The sequence below is a fragment of the Acanthopagrus latus genome, chromosome 3 (assembly GCF_904848185.1).
Source record: "Acanthopagrus latus isolate v.2019 chromosome 3, fAcaLat1.1, whole genome shotgun sequence".
Taxonomy (NCBI): domain Eukaryota; kingdom Metazoa; phylum Chordata; class Actinopteri; order Spariformes; family Sparidae; genus Acanthopagrus; species Acanthopagrus latus.
In genome coordinates, this window is record NC_051041.1 from 18,115,602 (window position 1) to 18,132,345 (window position 16,744).

The 16,744-nt window shown below is 44.8% G+C and overlaps 2 protein-coding genes across 2 annotated transcripts; one reads left to right on the forward strand and one right to left on the reverse strand.

Moving 5' to 3' along the window:
* Positions 1 to 786: 786 nt before the first annotated feature.
* On the reverse strand, positions 787 to 4,673 carry hoxa13a (homeobox A13a). Its single transcript, XM_037092055.1, has 2 exons — positions 2,368 to 4,673; positions 787 to 1,874 (listed from the first exon to the last, which is right to left on the reverse strand). The coding sequence occupies exons 1-2, from the start codon at positions 3,026 to 3,028 to the stop codon at positions 1,627 to 1,629; spliced, it is 909 nt and encodes a 302-aa protein (XP_036947950.1). The 5' UTR covers positions 3,029 to 4,673; the 3' UTR covers positions 787 to 1,626.
* Positions 4,674 to 11,986: 7,313 nt separating this feature from the next.
* Positions 11,987 to 14,961, forward strand: evx1 (even-skipped homeobox 1). Its single transcript, XM_037092021.1, has 3 exons — positions 11,987 to 12,350; positions 13,231 to 13,469; positions 13,905 to 14,961. Exons 1-3 carry the CDS (start codon positions 11,987 to 11,989, stop codon positions 14,430 to 14,432), a joined length of 1,131 nt encoding a protein of 376 aa, XP_036947916.1. The 3' UTR covers positions 14,433 to 14,961.
* Positions 14,962 to 16,744: the final 1,783 nt, after the last annotated feature.

Below are 16,744 nucleotides of genomic sequence, written 5' to 3' on the forward strand. Positions count from 1 at the left end.
ATATATATATATATATATATATATATATATATATATATATATATATATATATATATATATATATATATATATATATATATATATATATATATATATATGGAAAAACCCGCTGAGAAAAACACACTCGTTCACCTCAGAGCCCCTGAACACTGAGCGCTGTTGCATCACTCTTGATATTTTACAGTCAGTACAGAACAGAGAGAATATTACGCAGCGTTTTAAAAGCGAGAATGTTTAATAATAATTTAAAATAAAGGAATCTGTCCTGCGCGTTTCACCTGCGCGTCATTTTCTCCTCGGTCAAAGTCAAAGACCAAAATCTGAAGACTGAAAAAAATGTAATCATTATCATTATTATTATTATATTCTTGTCGTTTTTATTTTGTTATCAAACCTGCTTCGTTTTTATTATCATTATATTCATTAATAAGCAGGCCTCAGTTCTGCATGAGACGTTTGAACACCAACCACGAGGAGAACGTGTCAGCACGCCGCCGCTAGATGGCGACGTCAGCCTACATTTCAACCCACACTGGCCTCAACTGACTTATTCCCCTCAGAGACAAACACCACTGCACTGCACATTCCACATGTTGGAATTTCTTAATAGAATTTGTATGTAGCATGTCCGGATAAATAAATCCTGCTACACAACACAGCGGAGCCACAACGAGAGAGCGTCACTCTTTTGTGTTTTGGGGGCCTGTAGGAGTTTTTTTGGAGCGAATCTTTGAGGCCTGATGGAGGAAAAGATGTAAAAAAAAAAAACAAAAAAACAAACTAAAATATAAACCAGTCCATGTTTTATTGGGACGGACTTCAACACCGACATACTGGGACTCACACACAGATAACCTGGATATCATGCCGGACTTTACTTTATATACAACCACATGAGTAACGCACACATTATAAAAGCTATGATCGATATGAACACATATCCCGAACGATTATCTAAGCATTATAATAAGCAGGATTGCACCATGGATTGAATATGAATGAGAGCACGGGTTCATATGAGACTACGAGCTAAGCATGTGAGGTTTTTTTTTTTAATTCTTTCTCTTTCTTTCTTTTCTTTCATTTTTTTTAAAGGAAGCCAGGAGAGATTAATATTTAACATTCCCAAGGTCCAAATCCGTCACTTCCTGTGAATCTTCGCATTTTATCACTCTCGTAAAAGGAAAAACCTTGCAGATAAAGGCGTAGCTCGGTGGCGCACACCTTCTCTGAGCTGGGGTCAGTTTGTTCCTGTGCTGAGAGTGAGCATGCCAAAAATTTAAAAAATAATAATATTAATAAAAAATAAAGAAGAAGTCACACATACAGTCAGCTATATATTTTCTCTCGACTCCTTAAAAATAATATTTAACAACAAGTGGCAGGACGCGCAGCGGCTCCGGGACTCTCAGGCCTCCGAGAAGTTTTTGTTCCAGAAGCTCCTCTCACACAAATAAATCATGTTCAGTCAGGAAGGAGTTCTGCTGATCCAATCCATGAGTCCAAACGTGTGTGTGTGTGTGTGTGTGTGTGTGTGTGTGTGTGTGTGTGGGCCTGGTAGTTTATCTCCCACAGATAATTGTCCCGTGATGAAAAAAAAAAAAAAAAATGGGGGTAAAAAAAAAACTAGCTGATGGTTTTCAATTTGTTGACAACCTTCTTCTCCTTTACGCGTCTGTTCTGAAACCATATCGTGACCTGCCTCTCGGACAGGTTGGTCTGGGCTGATATTCTCCTCCTTTTGTCCTTCGTGATAAATTTATTGGCGGCGTACTCGCGCTCGAGTTCCTTCAGTTGCACCTTGGTGTATGGCACGCGCTTCTTTCTTCCGCGTCGATAAGAGCCCGAGTCTCCTCCGGCGTGGGACACCGCGTCTGAGAGGAGACAAAGGAAGCTGTCATGAGCTGCTTCTCAACAAGTGGACGCAGCCCACTCTCCATAGTAGCATTTTCTCCCCAATAAATTAAATGAATTAATAAATGAGTCCAAATAAAATCTAATTATTCCAGATTTGTTGTGTAGATTGTGTCTAAATAAAGATTACTGTGTGATAATAACAGTGTATTGATACAAATAAAAATTACTGGCATTATTTATGGGAAGGAAACACAAATAATAATCTCTGCGCATCACTTGTTTTCATTTCTTCTAATAAATAACTCAAACATTTCCGCTTCCTCACATTATTTCAGTCATTTTCTTGTGTTCAAATAATCTCACTGCTGTGCTGTTAGTTCTGCAGGTTGACACACCAACTGACATTTCATGCACTACCTATTCTTCACAATGTGCCTCCTGTTTGGTAACACACTAACATGTCGAACAGCTCCGTCCTGTAAGAACCGGACTCTGAGGGACGCTTCCTACCTGGTATGGAGGACTTCCACATGTGTCCGGGCTGAGGCTGCTCCTTGGCGCAGTAAACCTGCCCGTTCCAGCCGTTCGCGGCGAGAGTCCACGGCTGGTAGCTCTCCATGGGCAGCAAGGACTCGTGTCTGGCCTCTGACGGCGCACTGATCGTTGGCACCACGGGGACGTCCAGGTAGCTGGGCACAGGTTGGTACGGGCCTGAAGGGTAGGTCGGATAAAAAGCAAATTCCTTTGCCCGAGAGGTGAAGTCGTCGCCCGAGGCGGACGTGTCCATGTATTTCTCTCCATACGCGGAGGGGGGCTGCGCTCCGCACGACTTTATGCTGCTGTGATGCGACATTCTGCACGGATAATAGCCGCTACCGAAGTACCCATACGGCAGAGAGGCGCTGGATGAATTCTGAGCTGCAGAACAAGGGCTGCACTGCTTCACTGGCTCGCCCATGCCGGAGGTGGGCACGTCGCTTGACGAGTAAGCCGTGCTGGGTGCCAGGGACGCGGGGTGCGCCATCAGATTCCTGCACTGATTCGCAGCAAAGTTACCACCAGCAAAACCCTCCATGTTCTTGCTCACTTCATCGGAACCGCCGCCGTTGTCGTAGAGGAACATCACCGACGGGTCGACCCAGCGAGGACGGAGGAGCAGTGACGTTGTCATAGCACGGCATCCAACATTGAAGCTTCTGGCTCTTTTTTAAAAAGCCCAGAGACTGAAAAAAGGAGATACTGGTTCCCAGAGAGTATGCCACTCTGACGCGCACAAGAGCGCCGAGGTTGCGCAGCTATTGGCCCAGATGTTGTCACGTGACCAGGCTATGCAAAGAGGACGGTAAACATCAGCGAGTACAGATAATTAAATGGAGAAAAATGCGGCGAAGTAAGGTGACCGTACCTATGAAGGGATTTCGCGTTTGTCGCTTCTGTTTGAATTCAGATGGATTTTGTGCCTTTGTTTTTTTAAAGTAAGATCCCTTCAGTCAGAGTAACCTACTTTTTATTCATATCAGGACATATTTAATAATCCTAAATGTTTTAATTACACATTATTGTCTTGAAAACGCGTATTATTGAATGTGTGGTTGAAATAAAAGTCGACTATTCAAACGTTTTGTTGAAAAATGACTCAACCATCTACATATGACAAATATGCACAGCCTTGTGGCCTTTACGCACGCACACTGTCCAGCCTTTGTCTGCATTGCTTGAGGACGTGGGTGTCTTTACACAACCACTTAACAAAGAGGAGTCCAATTTATAACAACATGACGTTAAAGTATATCATATTCCGATGTTGCATACAAGGAAATAAACAGACTTCTGTCGCCCGCTGATGCACAGAGACGGTGTGTGGTGTGTTGTACCTGTCCGAGCGGACTCTGTACCGAGCTGCGCGTTCAGTATGGGATGTGGAAATGCTTTGGAGATGTATAAGACTCGACATGTGTCAAGTTGTTTCATTTATGGGTGCACATATTTCTAGAAACGCAGCCAGAATCCCCCCCACTTTAAATATCCACACACACATTTTAGGCAGAAATAAAGAAATTGGGATGTAACGTCACGATTTCCTGTGAATATTCCAGCACTCCATTTCCGACGTGTTGATAATACGCAAAGGCAGAAAACAGCGCAGTGCCTGGCTGTCCGTGCATGTTTTCACATAGGAGGCAGACGCGGCTGGAGGCCAAGGTCAAGTTGAAAGTTGCTGTCTAGCCATCCAGCCTGTCGGGCTATTCACGCTTTGAAGGGACCGTCTGAGCTCTTGAAAAGAGCGGAAGAGGGGTGAGAATTCCTGTCCCAATGAAAGCTATTGGAGGACATTAACTTTTACTATCATTTTGTTTTCTCCACAGTTTATTCTCACGAGCTAGTCTGCGCCGCTTCACTTGGGTGGTGCGTGTGCTGCTGTGTGTCCCAGGAGTTGGAGATATAAAAGGAATCTCGTTGTTTTTATTATTTGCAGATCTTTTGGAGGTGTTTTTGACGGATACGTGTGAACATGATGTTGATCCCTGAGAAGCGGGGACTGGATAGAGGTGTCGTGAGTGTGTGCGTGTGTTTGTGTGAGTGTGTGTGTGCGTGTGTGTGTGTGTGTGTCTGGTCTGCTGGTTTGTGTTTACGACCAGTGGCTCTCCGTCTATTCTGTGTTGGGGGGGAAATGGAGCTTTCACTGGATTTGTTAGCAGAGTTTCAAATCCAGCGTGAGTTGTTTCTTTTGTTTGTTTGTTTGTTTTTTTTTGGCCTGGTTGAGTTGAGACATCGCTGCTGGCGCGTTTTCTGCTGCTAGACAGATAAATGGAATCAAACGGAAGCTGCCACTCAAGTGCGTAAAACACACTGACGCAGCCTACAGAGGTGTTGTGTTTATTTGGATTATAAAATAAATGCCTATTTGGTCTCATCTGCTTCCTTTGATAAACAAAAAAGCTGAACTACCCCCAAATAAAATTAACATAAATCATTTTGAATATTCAAAACCAAAAAAGTCTAAAAACATTTATATGACATGTGAAAAACTACAAGTTTTGAAATAAAAGATTCTATCTCTACTTTGAGCGGAAGCTGTGGGGTTGTGTGGTCTACCTGCACTGAAGAAAAAAACTAAAACAAAACTGCGGAACCTAAAACAGAATTTGCCGAACAGAGCAAGAAATGATGCACAGAGATTGTTGAACGTCACAACACACATGATTGAAAGGTGGAAGGCGGTGTGTGTTGCGGCAACAGAATATCTTGTATTGTACTACAAGTTTGGTTCATGCGGGAGCTGCGCTGGAGACAGTGGAACCACGTCGGACTGCGTTATTTTTGATTTTAAAGTCATTGGATGGAAGAAATGCGTCAAATTTAAATCAACTAAGAGAAAAAACGCGAGAATTACAGTCAGGTTGTGTGTTTAAATGCAATTATTTAAAGGAATATCTTTTTATTACAAGGACTTTTCAATTTCTCATGCATTAAGAAGAGGATTACAGCCCTCGTTATAGTTAGTTATTAAAGTAGGTGAGTGTTTATCAGAGTAAGAAGGCTTCTGGGTTCTAATGCGACAAATCTTCCCTCTTGCGTTGCAAAAAGTCGCTCAGAAAATATATTTTTATTAAACGAATTAAAGAATTTTACACGCAATTTCCTACATTTCATTTTTTTTTTAAATGTGGCGTAATTACACTCAACTTTTCTTCACAAACTAACATGGAATGTCAGCAGAGGCGTGACAATTTTGGCGAGAAACTCCATCTAAGCTATAATAAATCATGTGATTCAAGCGATGGTCACAGACGCCAGGAAGCGTCACGCAGAAAAATGATAAGCGATGAAATCATTCAGCAGCAACATGCAGCAACAACGGATCCATGGAGTCACTGTGCAAGGCCCGGCCTGTTGCGCACTGCCCTGTGGCGCTTTTCTTCCTCAACTCAGGCAAACCAGGCTTCAAAAATAAACACAAACGCGTTAATCATTAACCGTCCCTCCTGACGCCGTGGCTGTCTTGTTACACCATCTATCGGTGTCACGGCCACCATATCAGGCGCTCTGCTGTTGTATGATCTGCTGCGGAGAGGCGTTCAGGGGCTCATGTGTGCGTTTTATCCACGTTTGGATCGTTTTATTCTTTCGCGCTGCAGTCACAACAACTGTACGCATTCTCCAAGGTGGCCGCCGGCGCGCACATGTGGTCAGTCCAGACAGGAGACATCCCAAACTACAATGAACACGCACACACACACACACACACACACACACACACACACACACACACACACACACACACACACACACACACACACATACACACACACACACACACACACACAATGAGGCGGCGCACACATTGTCCCGCCAAATAGACGAACATCTCACTATGGAGTTAAACATTTTGTTCCAGGGACACTCGTCAGAAACATTCACAGCTGATTTGATACTTAATTATTTTACAGTAGAGAGCAAACAACTAATGGAACACAGAATTATTCAGACTGAGTTATGATGAGATTCTATTTTACGCAAGTTTCCTGCGAAATTTAAAGTATTCTTGAATTTGATATGGAAGCCTTACTGATCTAAACGAAGGATCCCCTGAGCTTTCTAAGACTCTGAGACTTGGCACCGCGGCCTGAAGGCTTTTCTCTGGGGTCATTATCAAGGTTCAACCCCCCCTTGTTTGTACTGGCATCCCAAATTACGCACTGAAAGAGGGCATTTATTCCGCGGCCTCTGCGCCTCAAGCCCGAACGAGTAAAGCTGCGAAAGGTCTATATAAAGTTATGCTCTGCAGTAAATTTTTATCTTTAATAGCACAAACTGTGTTATAAAACGGGGCTGCTAAGAAGAGCTACATGCAGCCCAGTGTCAGACGCGCTGGTGACACGTGTATAAAGCAGACGGCCTGTCAAAAAGTTGTCAAAACATAACAACCAATATGTTTCTGTGGTCGCGGCAGTGAACCACAGGGCGGTCACACACTTGCCTTTTCCATATTTTCTGGACGGTGGCCTGCGGTGTGATTATGAAGGATTGCGTAAAAATAACAAGACAAACTGACCCACTACAGTCTCGGACCCACACACAGGAAGCCACCCAAAGCTCTGCACTTTAGTTAACTGGGAAGGCTTCAATCCCAAGGTGATGTGGTGCCTTTGACTGACGTGTTCAGTCTGTTTCTGTTTCTGCAGCAGAACTCTTAAATGTTGCGTTAACAGCCTGCTAAAGCTCCGGCCCGTGAGCTGCATGTGAAATCATTTATTGGCATGGAGGAATCTCCGCAAATATGAACGTCTGCAGTTTGTTCCACTCGGTGTTCAGCCGGTACTTAGTTACACATCTGTTGCATTTTTGATGGGCATTGCAAACTGCAGGGACGGAGGCTGTGGCGGATCTGCAGGGAGGAAAATAACAGCGACTTTAAACATTTAGTGGCAGAAGTCTGTAAGTCAGAAAACCAAGAGTGGGGAAAAGAAAATATATAATTTATGTGCTTTTATTATTTGTTCTCTGGAGAAAGTACACACCAAATTATCATTAATATTATTGTTGTTATTATTATTGAATATTATGTTTTCTTTTGTTGTTGGTTATTTCTTATTTTCTTCTTATGTGCAGAATCCGCCATGTTGGCTTTTTATTTATGGCTCCATCACACAGGCCGACATAAAGGGACAGATTTCTGAGTCCAGCTTCAGCAGCATCACGAAGATTATAAAGTTAAATTAAATACAAACCCAACTATATTAAGTATCACGCCACTTTATGCGCGTATTAAACACGCACACCTGGTATAATTCAAAGGTTTGTTGTTTTCTTATTGCGAAAAAAAATAATAATGATAATGATAATAATAATAAAATGATGCAGAGAACGCACGGCGCCGATTTCATGTTTTCAAAAAAAAGTACAAGTGAATTTAATTTAGCTCCATTTTCTTTCGCTCTTTTTAAAGAATTACCCAGAGGGGAAAAACGAAACTAGTCGCAGAGGTTCATTAGCAGCTGCTCATCGTGTCATAACCAAACCGAAAATGAAAAACAGTTTGAGAAAATAATCGACCTGAGAACGACTTAATTTATTTTAGAATTGCAGTAGATTCAGAATAAGATATGTATTTAAAATGTGGCGATTTTTGCGTGATTTCTTTAATTTAATTACAAAAAAAAGATGATCCACATCTTGGAAATGTATCTTCTTGTTTTCATACGATCCAGAATAAATCTGCTGTCCGTTTTGTGACTGATGGTTTTAATAAAAATGGTGTTTATGAACTTACTACTGTGCTTTAATTCATTCATAATATGTCTGATCAGCGGAGACAAACTCTTCTGTGTTTGATATGCAAACAATCTGCGCCCCAGTTATCTCTTTTCACCGCGCGCTCCGTGAGTCAAACTCTGGATCTTATCGGAGGATGTGAAAGAATAAAACGCTTATGATTCACTTCAGCCGTCCGTCAGTGCTATCTGCAACACCCCGTCAGTCACATTTGGATGCCTGATCGTTGCGTTACACCCACACAACACGCAGTAAAGTGAACTGGAGGACTGTTTTGCGAAATACGAACAGAAAATCCGCCTCCAGCCGACAGTCCGTTATCTTAGTCCGCAGCTAAAACTCGCCCAGACGAGATGTAAAGAAAGCAGCGGGCCGCACACTGGCGATGGATCTGATGACAGACACACTCTCTAAAAATAAAAACCCATTAGCAACCAGACGGACTTGTAAATATCACCTCTCAGAGATGCCAGGGACGCGCAGACCAGCCTAAAGAATCACATGCACTCTTGTGAAACGTCAGGGCTTTGCACCTGGTGTGTTGCCTTGCTACTGCTGAATTGGTGGTAAGCCATACCCCCGTGATGTTTCTCCCCTTTAATGGGGTACTACAAGCCTGATCTCAGTGGCTTGCTAAGCCCTTTGTGTAATAGGGTTTGCAGGATGGAGCGGGGAAGAGCGATAAAAGCGGGTCTTGCAGCGCGGAGATTTCCAGCTGTATAGTCATCAGGACATGTTTGGCTCCCAAGGTCAGCGAGTTAACTCTCTGGTAGCTGCGTCATTCTGTTTCAAGGCCAAGTTGAAGCAGCGGAGGCGGGAGGGGCCATGATAATGAAGGAGAGGCTAGATGTTATTTTCTTCCAGGTTCTGACTCCTTGTGTGAGACGCGCTGCGCCTCAGCCAGCAGCGCGCTGAACCTCCACCAAACCCCATTCATGCGCCATTCTAACACACGCTCAAATACTTTTTGTGCCAAAAGTCAAAACTTCTGGCAGGCCTGCGTGGCCAGGGCCGAGGATTGGATTACATGGGCACTACTGCGCAGGCTCCATGGTCAAGTTCAAGTTGGGCTGGCTAGTAAAAGTGAGGGGCGCATTCTGCAGTGTCTGCCGCGGGGGGCGCTCCCCCTCTTTGATCTCCGCCTGCTAACACTGAAGCAGAGCCGTGACCGCGTCCACTCCTCTGCGCTCTGCCACCAGGAATGTGCCGGATTCGGCCCAACTTTAAAAAAAAAAAAAAAATACTGTGCTGCAAATTCCTTCATATATATCAGGTACAATGGTTCCATAATCTCTTATAATATAACGTCTCCAAACCCATCCGCTGTCCTTCACTATCTAAAACACACACAATATAAGTGGCACTACTGTAAACCCACAAGGTCACTGACGTGTTGCGCAAAAGCCTTTCTAAGTGTTATCTCCGGATGATCACAAGATCTCATCTGCCCTGGCCAAGGCCTGTTGCATCACTCCTGGTAATAACAAAACAATGGGACCTTTGCCATCTCAGGACACTGAACGGTAACCCATCTTTATGATTCTGAAAGCAAAGTAAGTCACTGTCAAAACAAGGGGACGTTTGAATCAGCAGCCTCGCATGTGGTCTGAAAAACATCAATCTGACAGAAAAATATGTTTTAAGATTAACCGTCATTTATCAGATCACGTGTCCCTCATCTGAACGGGCCCATTACTGGGAAGAGAAGCTCAAATCAGCCCTCAAATAACTGACGCCGACTAACTTTGGCGTCCGTGCCAAGAGTGGAATGACGCAAATTCAATTTGCCTTCTCTCTTCTGGCTCAGCAAGATATTTATGGTTCGACTGAGGAATTTCTTCAGTCCTTCAGCTCGTTTCGTATCATTTTCCATCAGTTTGTGGTTCTTCATTGACAGCTTGCAGACTGATTTGTGGGTGTTTTGCGCGCTCTTGGTTTGGTGTCCAAAAATCATAGCCAATCAATTATTTAAATAACAACAGTTTACAACACCATAACGCACTGATTCCACGTAGCACTGACAGATAGAGACGTTCTGACTGTGATAACAGCTCAACTCTAAAAAGCAGCGACATCAAATCGTCAGAGGGTGAAAGGGGAGAGAGACAGAGAAAGAGAGAGAGAGAGAGAGAGAGGAGGGGGGTACTTTTTTCCTTTGCTGGCCAGATGAAAGAGTCGAGGGAGAAAAGCCAAAGGAATTTCCCTCACTCCTCCTCAGCTGCCGGGGCTGGGGGAGGGGGCAGCCGCCGCCACCGCTGCTGCTGCTGCAGATCGAGGCCTTTTCCCTCGTTCGGACAGGCGAGGGCGCACAAGGACAGCGGAGGCTGCTGCTGCTGGAGCTCCACCGTCTGCCTCCCTCTCCTCTCTTTGGCGACCACATGACTCCACCTCTCTCCTCTCCACACAACATCATGGCCGTCCAAGTATTCCACTATAACCCTACTAATGCGGATCTGATTTTAAAAATTGGAGCGAAGGCTGCTGGTGTGGTCAGATCCCTGTTAATGTTAGAGAGGAGCTGCACACCTGGCATTATATTAGGCTGTTACAAAATCATATTCTAAGGTAAGTTACAAGGTGCATGTCGTTATTAGAATATTACCAGTAAAGTACACTGATAATAAGTTCATGTCCTTCTGTTAGTTGTATCCCCTCAGTCCACTTTTTATTGCTTAGTGAAGCATTATGAGAATAAATCCAGAGTCAGAAGCTGAAAGAACTGAAGACTTGTCACATATTCTCCAGTAGAGGCTGGAGGTTGGAGCAGAGACTGGGAGAATCTGGTCACAGGCTCAGAGAACATCAGTGGACAGTCTGCGCACTGCAACCTTCACAGTCAAACGTCAAACACATGATATGGCTGCGTTTGCTCCAGCTGTTAACCCCACATCAGGTCTGTGACTCCAGGATGAGCAGATCTCTTCTTTCCTCTGACGACAGGAAGTGAACATGTGGTCAGCCTGATCACAGCCATTAAAAGGAACACAAGCTCTATAATATGTAAATGCTTGTGAGTGAGTGAGATAAAGGCTCAGTACTGTAATAATATAATGATTTTAAATATATCCCACTCGTTTGATAACAACATGCTGTCCAAGAGAAACAAATAATGACTGGTTCCACTCCGCGCTGCTGACTTTAAAGACTCTGACCCCAGAAGACTTGACCTCTGAGGACTTTACTTGACTCCACTTTAGGTGGAGATGAGAGATGGAGAGGAGATGAGGCACTAAAGAGGAGCGAGAGGGGGGAGAGAGGAGGAGGAGGAGGAGGAGGAGGAGGGAGAACTAAAATGCAAGTCTATGATTTGTTTAAATGCATTTTTTTATATATGATATTCAAATACAATAAAATTGTTGTGGAGTAATTACTGTCACTGAGATTCGTTGATTTATTTGATTTTTTTCATAGATAGATAGATAGATTGGGCTCCCCCCCCCCGACGCCCCCCCCCCACCTCCATCTCGACGCTGCCATTTCTCCGTCTGTTTACCCATATCCAATCAATGCGTGTCGTCATCAGGGGGGGGACCGTCATGACGGCGGGCCTATTAAGAATGACAGCTCTGGAGAAAGAGAGAGAGAGAGGGTAAATGGTGATCCCTCCCAGAGCTCCCTCTGCGCACTCTGGAGCGCTCTCCTCTCAGGGTCACACCGGATTGCATCCCCTCATTTTTTCCAGAAGCCTCTCCTTCTCTCTGGGACTCACTCAGCACCCCCCACCCACCTCCACCTCCACCATCACTACACACGCACACACACACCCCTCCAACCTGGGAATCATCGCCTCGGTTTTTGACGGCTCGCACTCTCCCGCGAAGTCGAGGGGTTTTTTTTTTAAGTCGTGCTCGTGATGGAAAGCAGAGAGGAGATGGTGATGCTGCCGGAGGGAAGCCAGCTTGGCAAGAGCGCCTCTAATTTGACGGAAGCCATCGGGAGCCCCGCGCGAGAACCGCAGGGGAAGCCGGGCCACAGGAGCTGTCTGAGCCCCGGCGCTGCGCCCTTCTCCCGGGACAGGACGGAGGTGGTGATGGAGGAGAGCGCAAGGAGGAATATGTGCGCCGATATGAGGCCAGTCGGCACGTCTTCCTCCGGAGAGCGGCACCGGATTGATCATCACCACAAAGACGGCAGCAGCTCAGACACCGAGTCGGACTTCTACGAGGAAATTGATGTCAGCTGCACGCCTGAAAGCATGGACTACCCCTCAGCTAAAGGTAGGCGTACGAGCTGCATGCCAATGCGGCTTTTTGCGACTGCATGGTGCCGCTAATGAAGTTGATTGAATGCCAACGTGGATTGTGCGTCTCAGAGACGCTAATATCCATCTACTCTTTATATAAAAACAGCATGCTTCATGTATATAAATGTGCAATTAAAACGATTTGTATGATAACAGTTAATAACATGAATATGAGTGAAGTCGGTGCTGCACAGCTGTTCTGTCAAGTGAGCAGTGTGGCAGGAGACACGCTGAGGTGACACCCACAAACCAGACGTTTCTCCTCCGAGTCTGACAATGAGTCACTCGTGCTGCAAATCAGCCGATATAACGAGGAAGAAAACAGGATTTTATGTAAAGCACAAGCAAAAAAAAAAAAAAAAAAAAAACGTTAAGGGAAGGCCAGAAAACACCGGGAACTGTGGAGTGCACACACGTGAAACTGTTGGCTGCAAATGTTTTATATAAAAATAACATATAAATATTAATATTAATAGAAAAGTGTGGTTGCTGTTTGCATCACACGGTGAGAGATGCAGGACAACAACAGAATCTCATTATTCATCTTTATAATCAACTAAAATTATGTCTGAACATCAACATACTCTGACAAATAATATTATATATAATATGAAATATATTTGCACACAGTTGTCACGAGGCTCTGAAGTATTTTGTTAAAGGAATTTAATAAATAATCATAAACAATTCCGTTAAAATAATGAAACAAGACTACTATTGAAATATTAAATAAATATTAAATATGAAACGAATTAAATACATTAAATATTTTGTATCTATCAAATTATTCTGCTGAATGTTGTTTTAAACTCTCTGATGATAATATGTGATTAATTATTCTGCGTCTGATTCAGGTCGAAATGTGGATTCTCCTGGCCATCATCCAAATGAGACCGGTTCTGACCCGGGAACGAATGTCCCGGGTCAGGGCTCTCTGTCCTACTCCGCGGATCAGATTCGCCGGTACCGGACCGCGTTCACCCGGGAGCAGATCGCACGGCTGGAGAAGGAGTTTTACCGGGAGAACTACGTGTCCAGGCCGCGGAGATGCGAGCTGGCGGCCGCCTTAAATCTACCTGAGACCACAATCAAGGTGAGCGGAGAAGAATCAGGCCTCCATCCGCGAGCACAGGCTCAAAATTCTGCCTGTCAATATATAAAGCTGCAGAACGTTTTCCTCTTTAAATAAACGATTCTGAAATTAGAGAAATAGAGACAAAAAAAAAAAAAACCATGACAGAAATTGAGCCAATGTCAGATGTAGAGTCTGGACTTTGCAGCATTCAGGGGCGTGATTATTATTTTCATCATCATTATTATTATTTTCAATTATTTTAATTCATTTTTAAATTTGGCTCGAGATCAGCAAAATCATCTCAAACACACACAACTGCAAAAACTCGCTGTAACCCGACGACAAATTCGTGCGTAAACGCGGAACTGATCCAAGCTTCTTATCTTTTGTTATTGCGGCTTCTATTTGAACCTGTGGTTAATATTTGACCCGGAGTGTCTCTCTCTGTCCCAGGTGTGGTTTCAGAACCGCAGGATGAAAGACAAGCGCCAGCGCCTGGCCATGACGTGGCCTCACCCCGCCGACCCGGCCTTCTACACCTACATGATGAGCCACGCGGCCGCCACGGGCAACCTGCCCTACCCCTTCCCGTCACACCTGCCGCTGCCTTACTACTCCCACCTGGGTGTCGGAGCCGGCTCGGCTCCGGCCGCCAGCGCTTTCCCCAATCCCCTGCGCTCCCTCGACAGCTTCCGGATGCTGTCTCACCCCTACCAGAGGCCGGAGCTGCTGTGCGCCTTCAGACACCCCTCCCTGTACCCGGGTCCGACCCACGGCCTCGGCCCAGGAGGAAGCCCCTGCTCCTGCTTGGCCTGTCACTCCAGTCAATCCAACGGGATCTCCACCAGGCCCTCCGCCTCGGACTTCGCTTGCTCCCCAACCAGCAGGACTGACGCTTTTGTCACTTTCACGCCTTCAGTTCTCAGCAAATCCTCATCTGTGACTTTAGACCAGAGGGAAGAAGTGCCTCTGACCAGATAAAACCAAAACAACTCTCCCTCTACATCAGCCTTTAACTAAGCGTTTTAACACATTATATGATCAGGACTGAAGCAGCATGAAGAGGTAGCCTGTGAGCAGTGAAAGACAGCTTAAAAACTTGGGCCAAGATAATTAGTCAGATCTTCAGCTATGTGACGCACAACGGATCTCCCATTACTGCAAAAATAATAATCCCACAGCAGAGCCAGGACAGTGGGCTGAAATATGGCGGCATGGACACGAAAGCTGATTTGATTTTTAGAGGAATAATTTGTTGTGTGAGAGTGAGAGAGGAGGGGAAACGTTTAAACATCCCGTGATGGATGGCGCAAAGGTTTTTCACCGTTACTTGTCGCGTCTTTACGCGTCCAAATGGACCTCCATGTATTGTTAGTTACGCGAGAATGATGCTTTCCATCTCTCTTTTTTAACAAGGGGATTTGTTAACAGACTGCGGGGCCGTCCTCATTATAAAGCAGCTCTCCACACGCGGGGCCCTCCTCCTCCTCCACCTCCTCCTCCTCCTCCTCCGCGGCGGCCCGGGCCGAAATGTGCAGATGCTAGTGAAAATTAGTAAGTGATGTATATGTACGACCCGGTGAATTTTGAGTGTTGAATTAATGATAAAACCAGGAAGGGATCGTTACTGCCAAAAAGGTAACAAGGCGTCAGGGGAACGGATTACTACAGCCCGCGCGGTTTGACGAGGAGGGGGGGAGAGAGGAAGAGGAAGAAGAAGAGGAAGAGGAAGAGGAAGGACCCACAAGAGGATGGAGAGACAGGGAGGACAATCACAATGAAAGGAGAAAAAAAAAACATACAGTTCAATCATCCTCTACGATCAGAGAGCCACTTCTTAAATCTGATGAACATTTGACTGATATTTGACTTCAGGACTCTTTCAAATAAATAAATAAAAAATAAATAATGATAATAATAATAATAATAACAATAATAATAATAATAATATTCCCTCTCTCGCTGCCGTGGCGCCAGTTTAGTGAAGGTTTTACGGACAAACACGTGACTGATAATTGTTTTTATGTTGTTGTTTATTTTATTCTATTATATTTTGGCTGGGTTGTCCTCGACATAACTAATTTGCAATAAACACTGTCAAAGAATCAATGGAGCGATGGAGTGTTGTGTCTTCCACAAAACAAAAACAGCTTCACGACTTATTAAAACAGCCAACAGGAACATGAGACTTCATGCTGTAAACCGAGAATTCAATCAGACTCAGACAAGTTTTCCTCCCTGCAGGTTAGTTTTTCTCACCACCCCCTCAGATAATAACACTAATTTTGTTCTCAAGTGGTCGGTGTCAAAAAAACACCAGCGCGCCCTCACGTCTCCTGATGGGACCCGCTAGATTGACCGTGACAGTTAAGTGGTCCCCGGGCTCCGCTAACGGTTCCTCATATTTTCCCCTCCGAGCACTTAATAGACACGACAGAATTAGTTGTCTGGAGATATTGGAAATGCAAAGAGATCGATGGTTCGAGAGAGGCCCGCCACCAATCAGAGGGGTCCTTTAATTGGCGGCATTTGACCGGAGAGTGCGCAAATTAAAAAGCCTTTTTTCTGATCGTAATGGGATTGTGGCCCGCGGAGAGACGCACAAATCACACTTTATTTCAAAAAGAGAGATCAGAAGTTACTGCAGCAACGCGTTCAGTGTCCACCTGGCACAAATATCGACGCCAATCGAACACGTGAGGATCGAAAATGACTAATTATTCCGGTGAAACGCGCTCATCCAGCCTTCACACTAACGAACAATTAGCAAACACATTCAGTCCAATTATTAAATTCCAATATTTTCACGTTTTCTCCTCCATCAACACGATCACACACCACCTCCTCTGAAGTCACCAGATTCTCCCACACCTCTGGTTCTTTCTGATGGAAAAAGGTTCTGATCAGACCGAACTGCAGCCACACACACCGCACCGATGAGCCCCCACCGCCCTCTCCCCCCCTCCCCCTCCCCCCGCCTCCCTCCCGCACACGCGTTTGATTGATGGCCTTATTAACTGGAGTTCTTGTAAGTGTGACCGAGCTGATTAAAATGCATATGTTTGGAATAATACACCGTTTAAGCCGCCCGGGTCGAGGCTAAACCACAAGGCAGATTTATGTAAACTATCAGCCGGTGTCTTTAAGCCTGATAGGGACTCGGGTCATGCGGGAAAATGACTTCGGCTTGCGCATAATAAAACCGCACTATAAAATAAAGACGAACGGATCAGGGGAGCTGAATATTCAAAAGGAGCAGTCGCTCCAAAAACTCTGGGTTATTTTTCACAGGG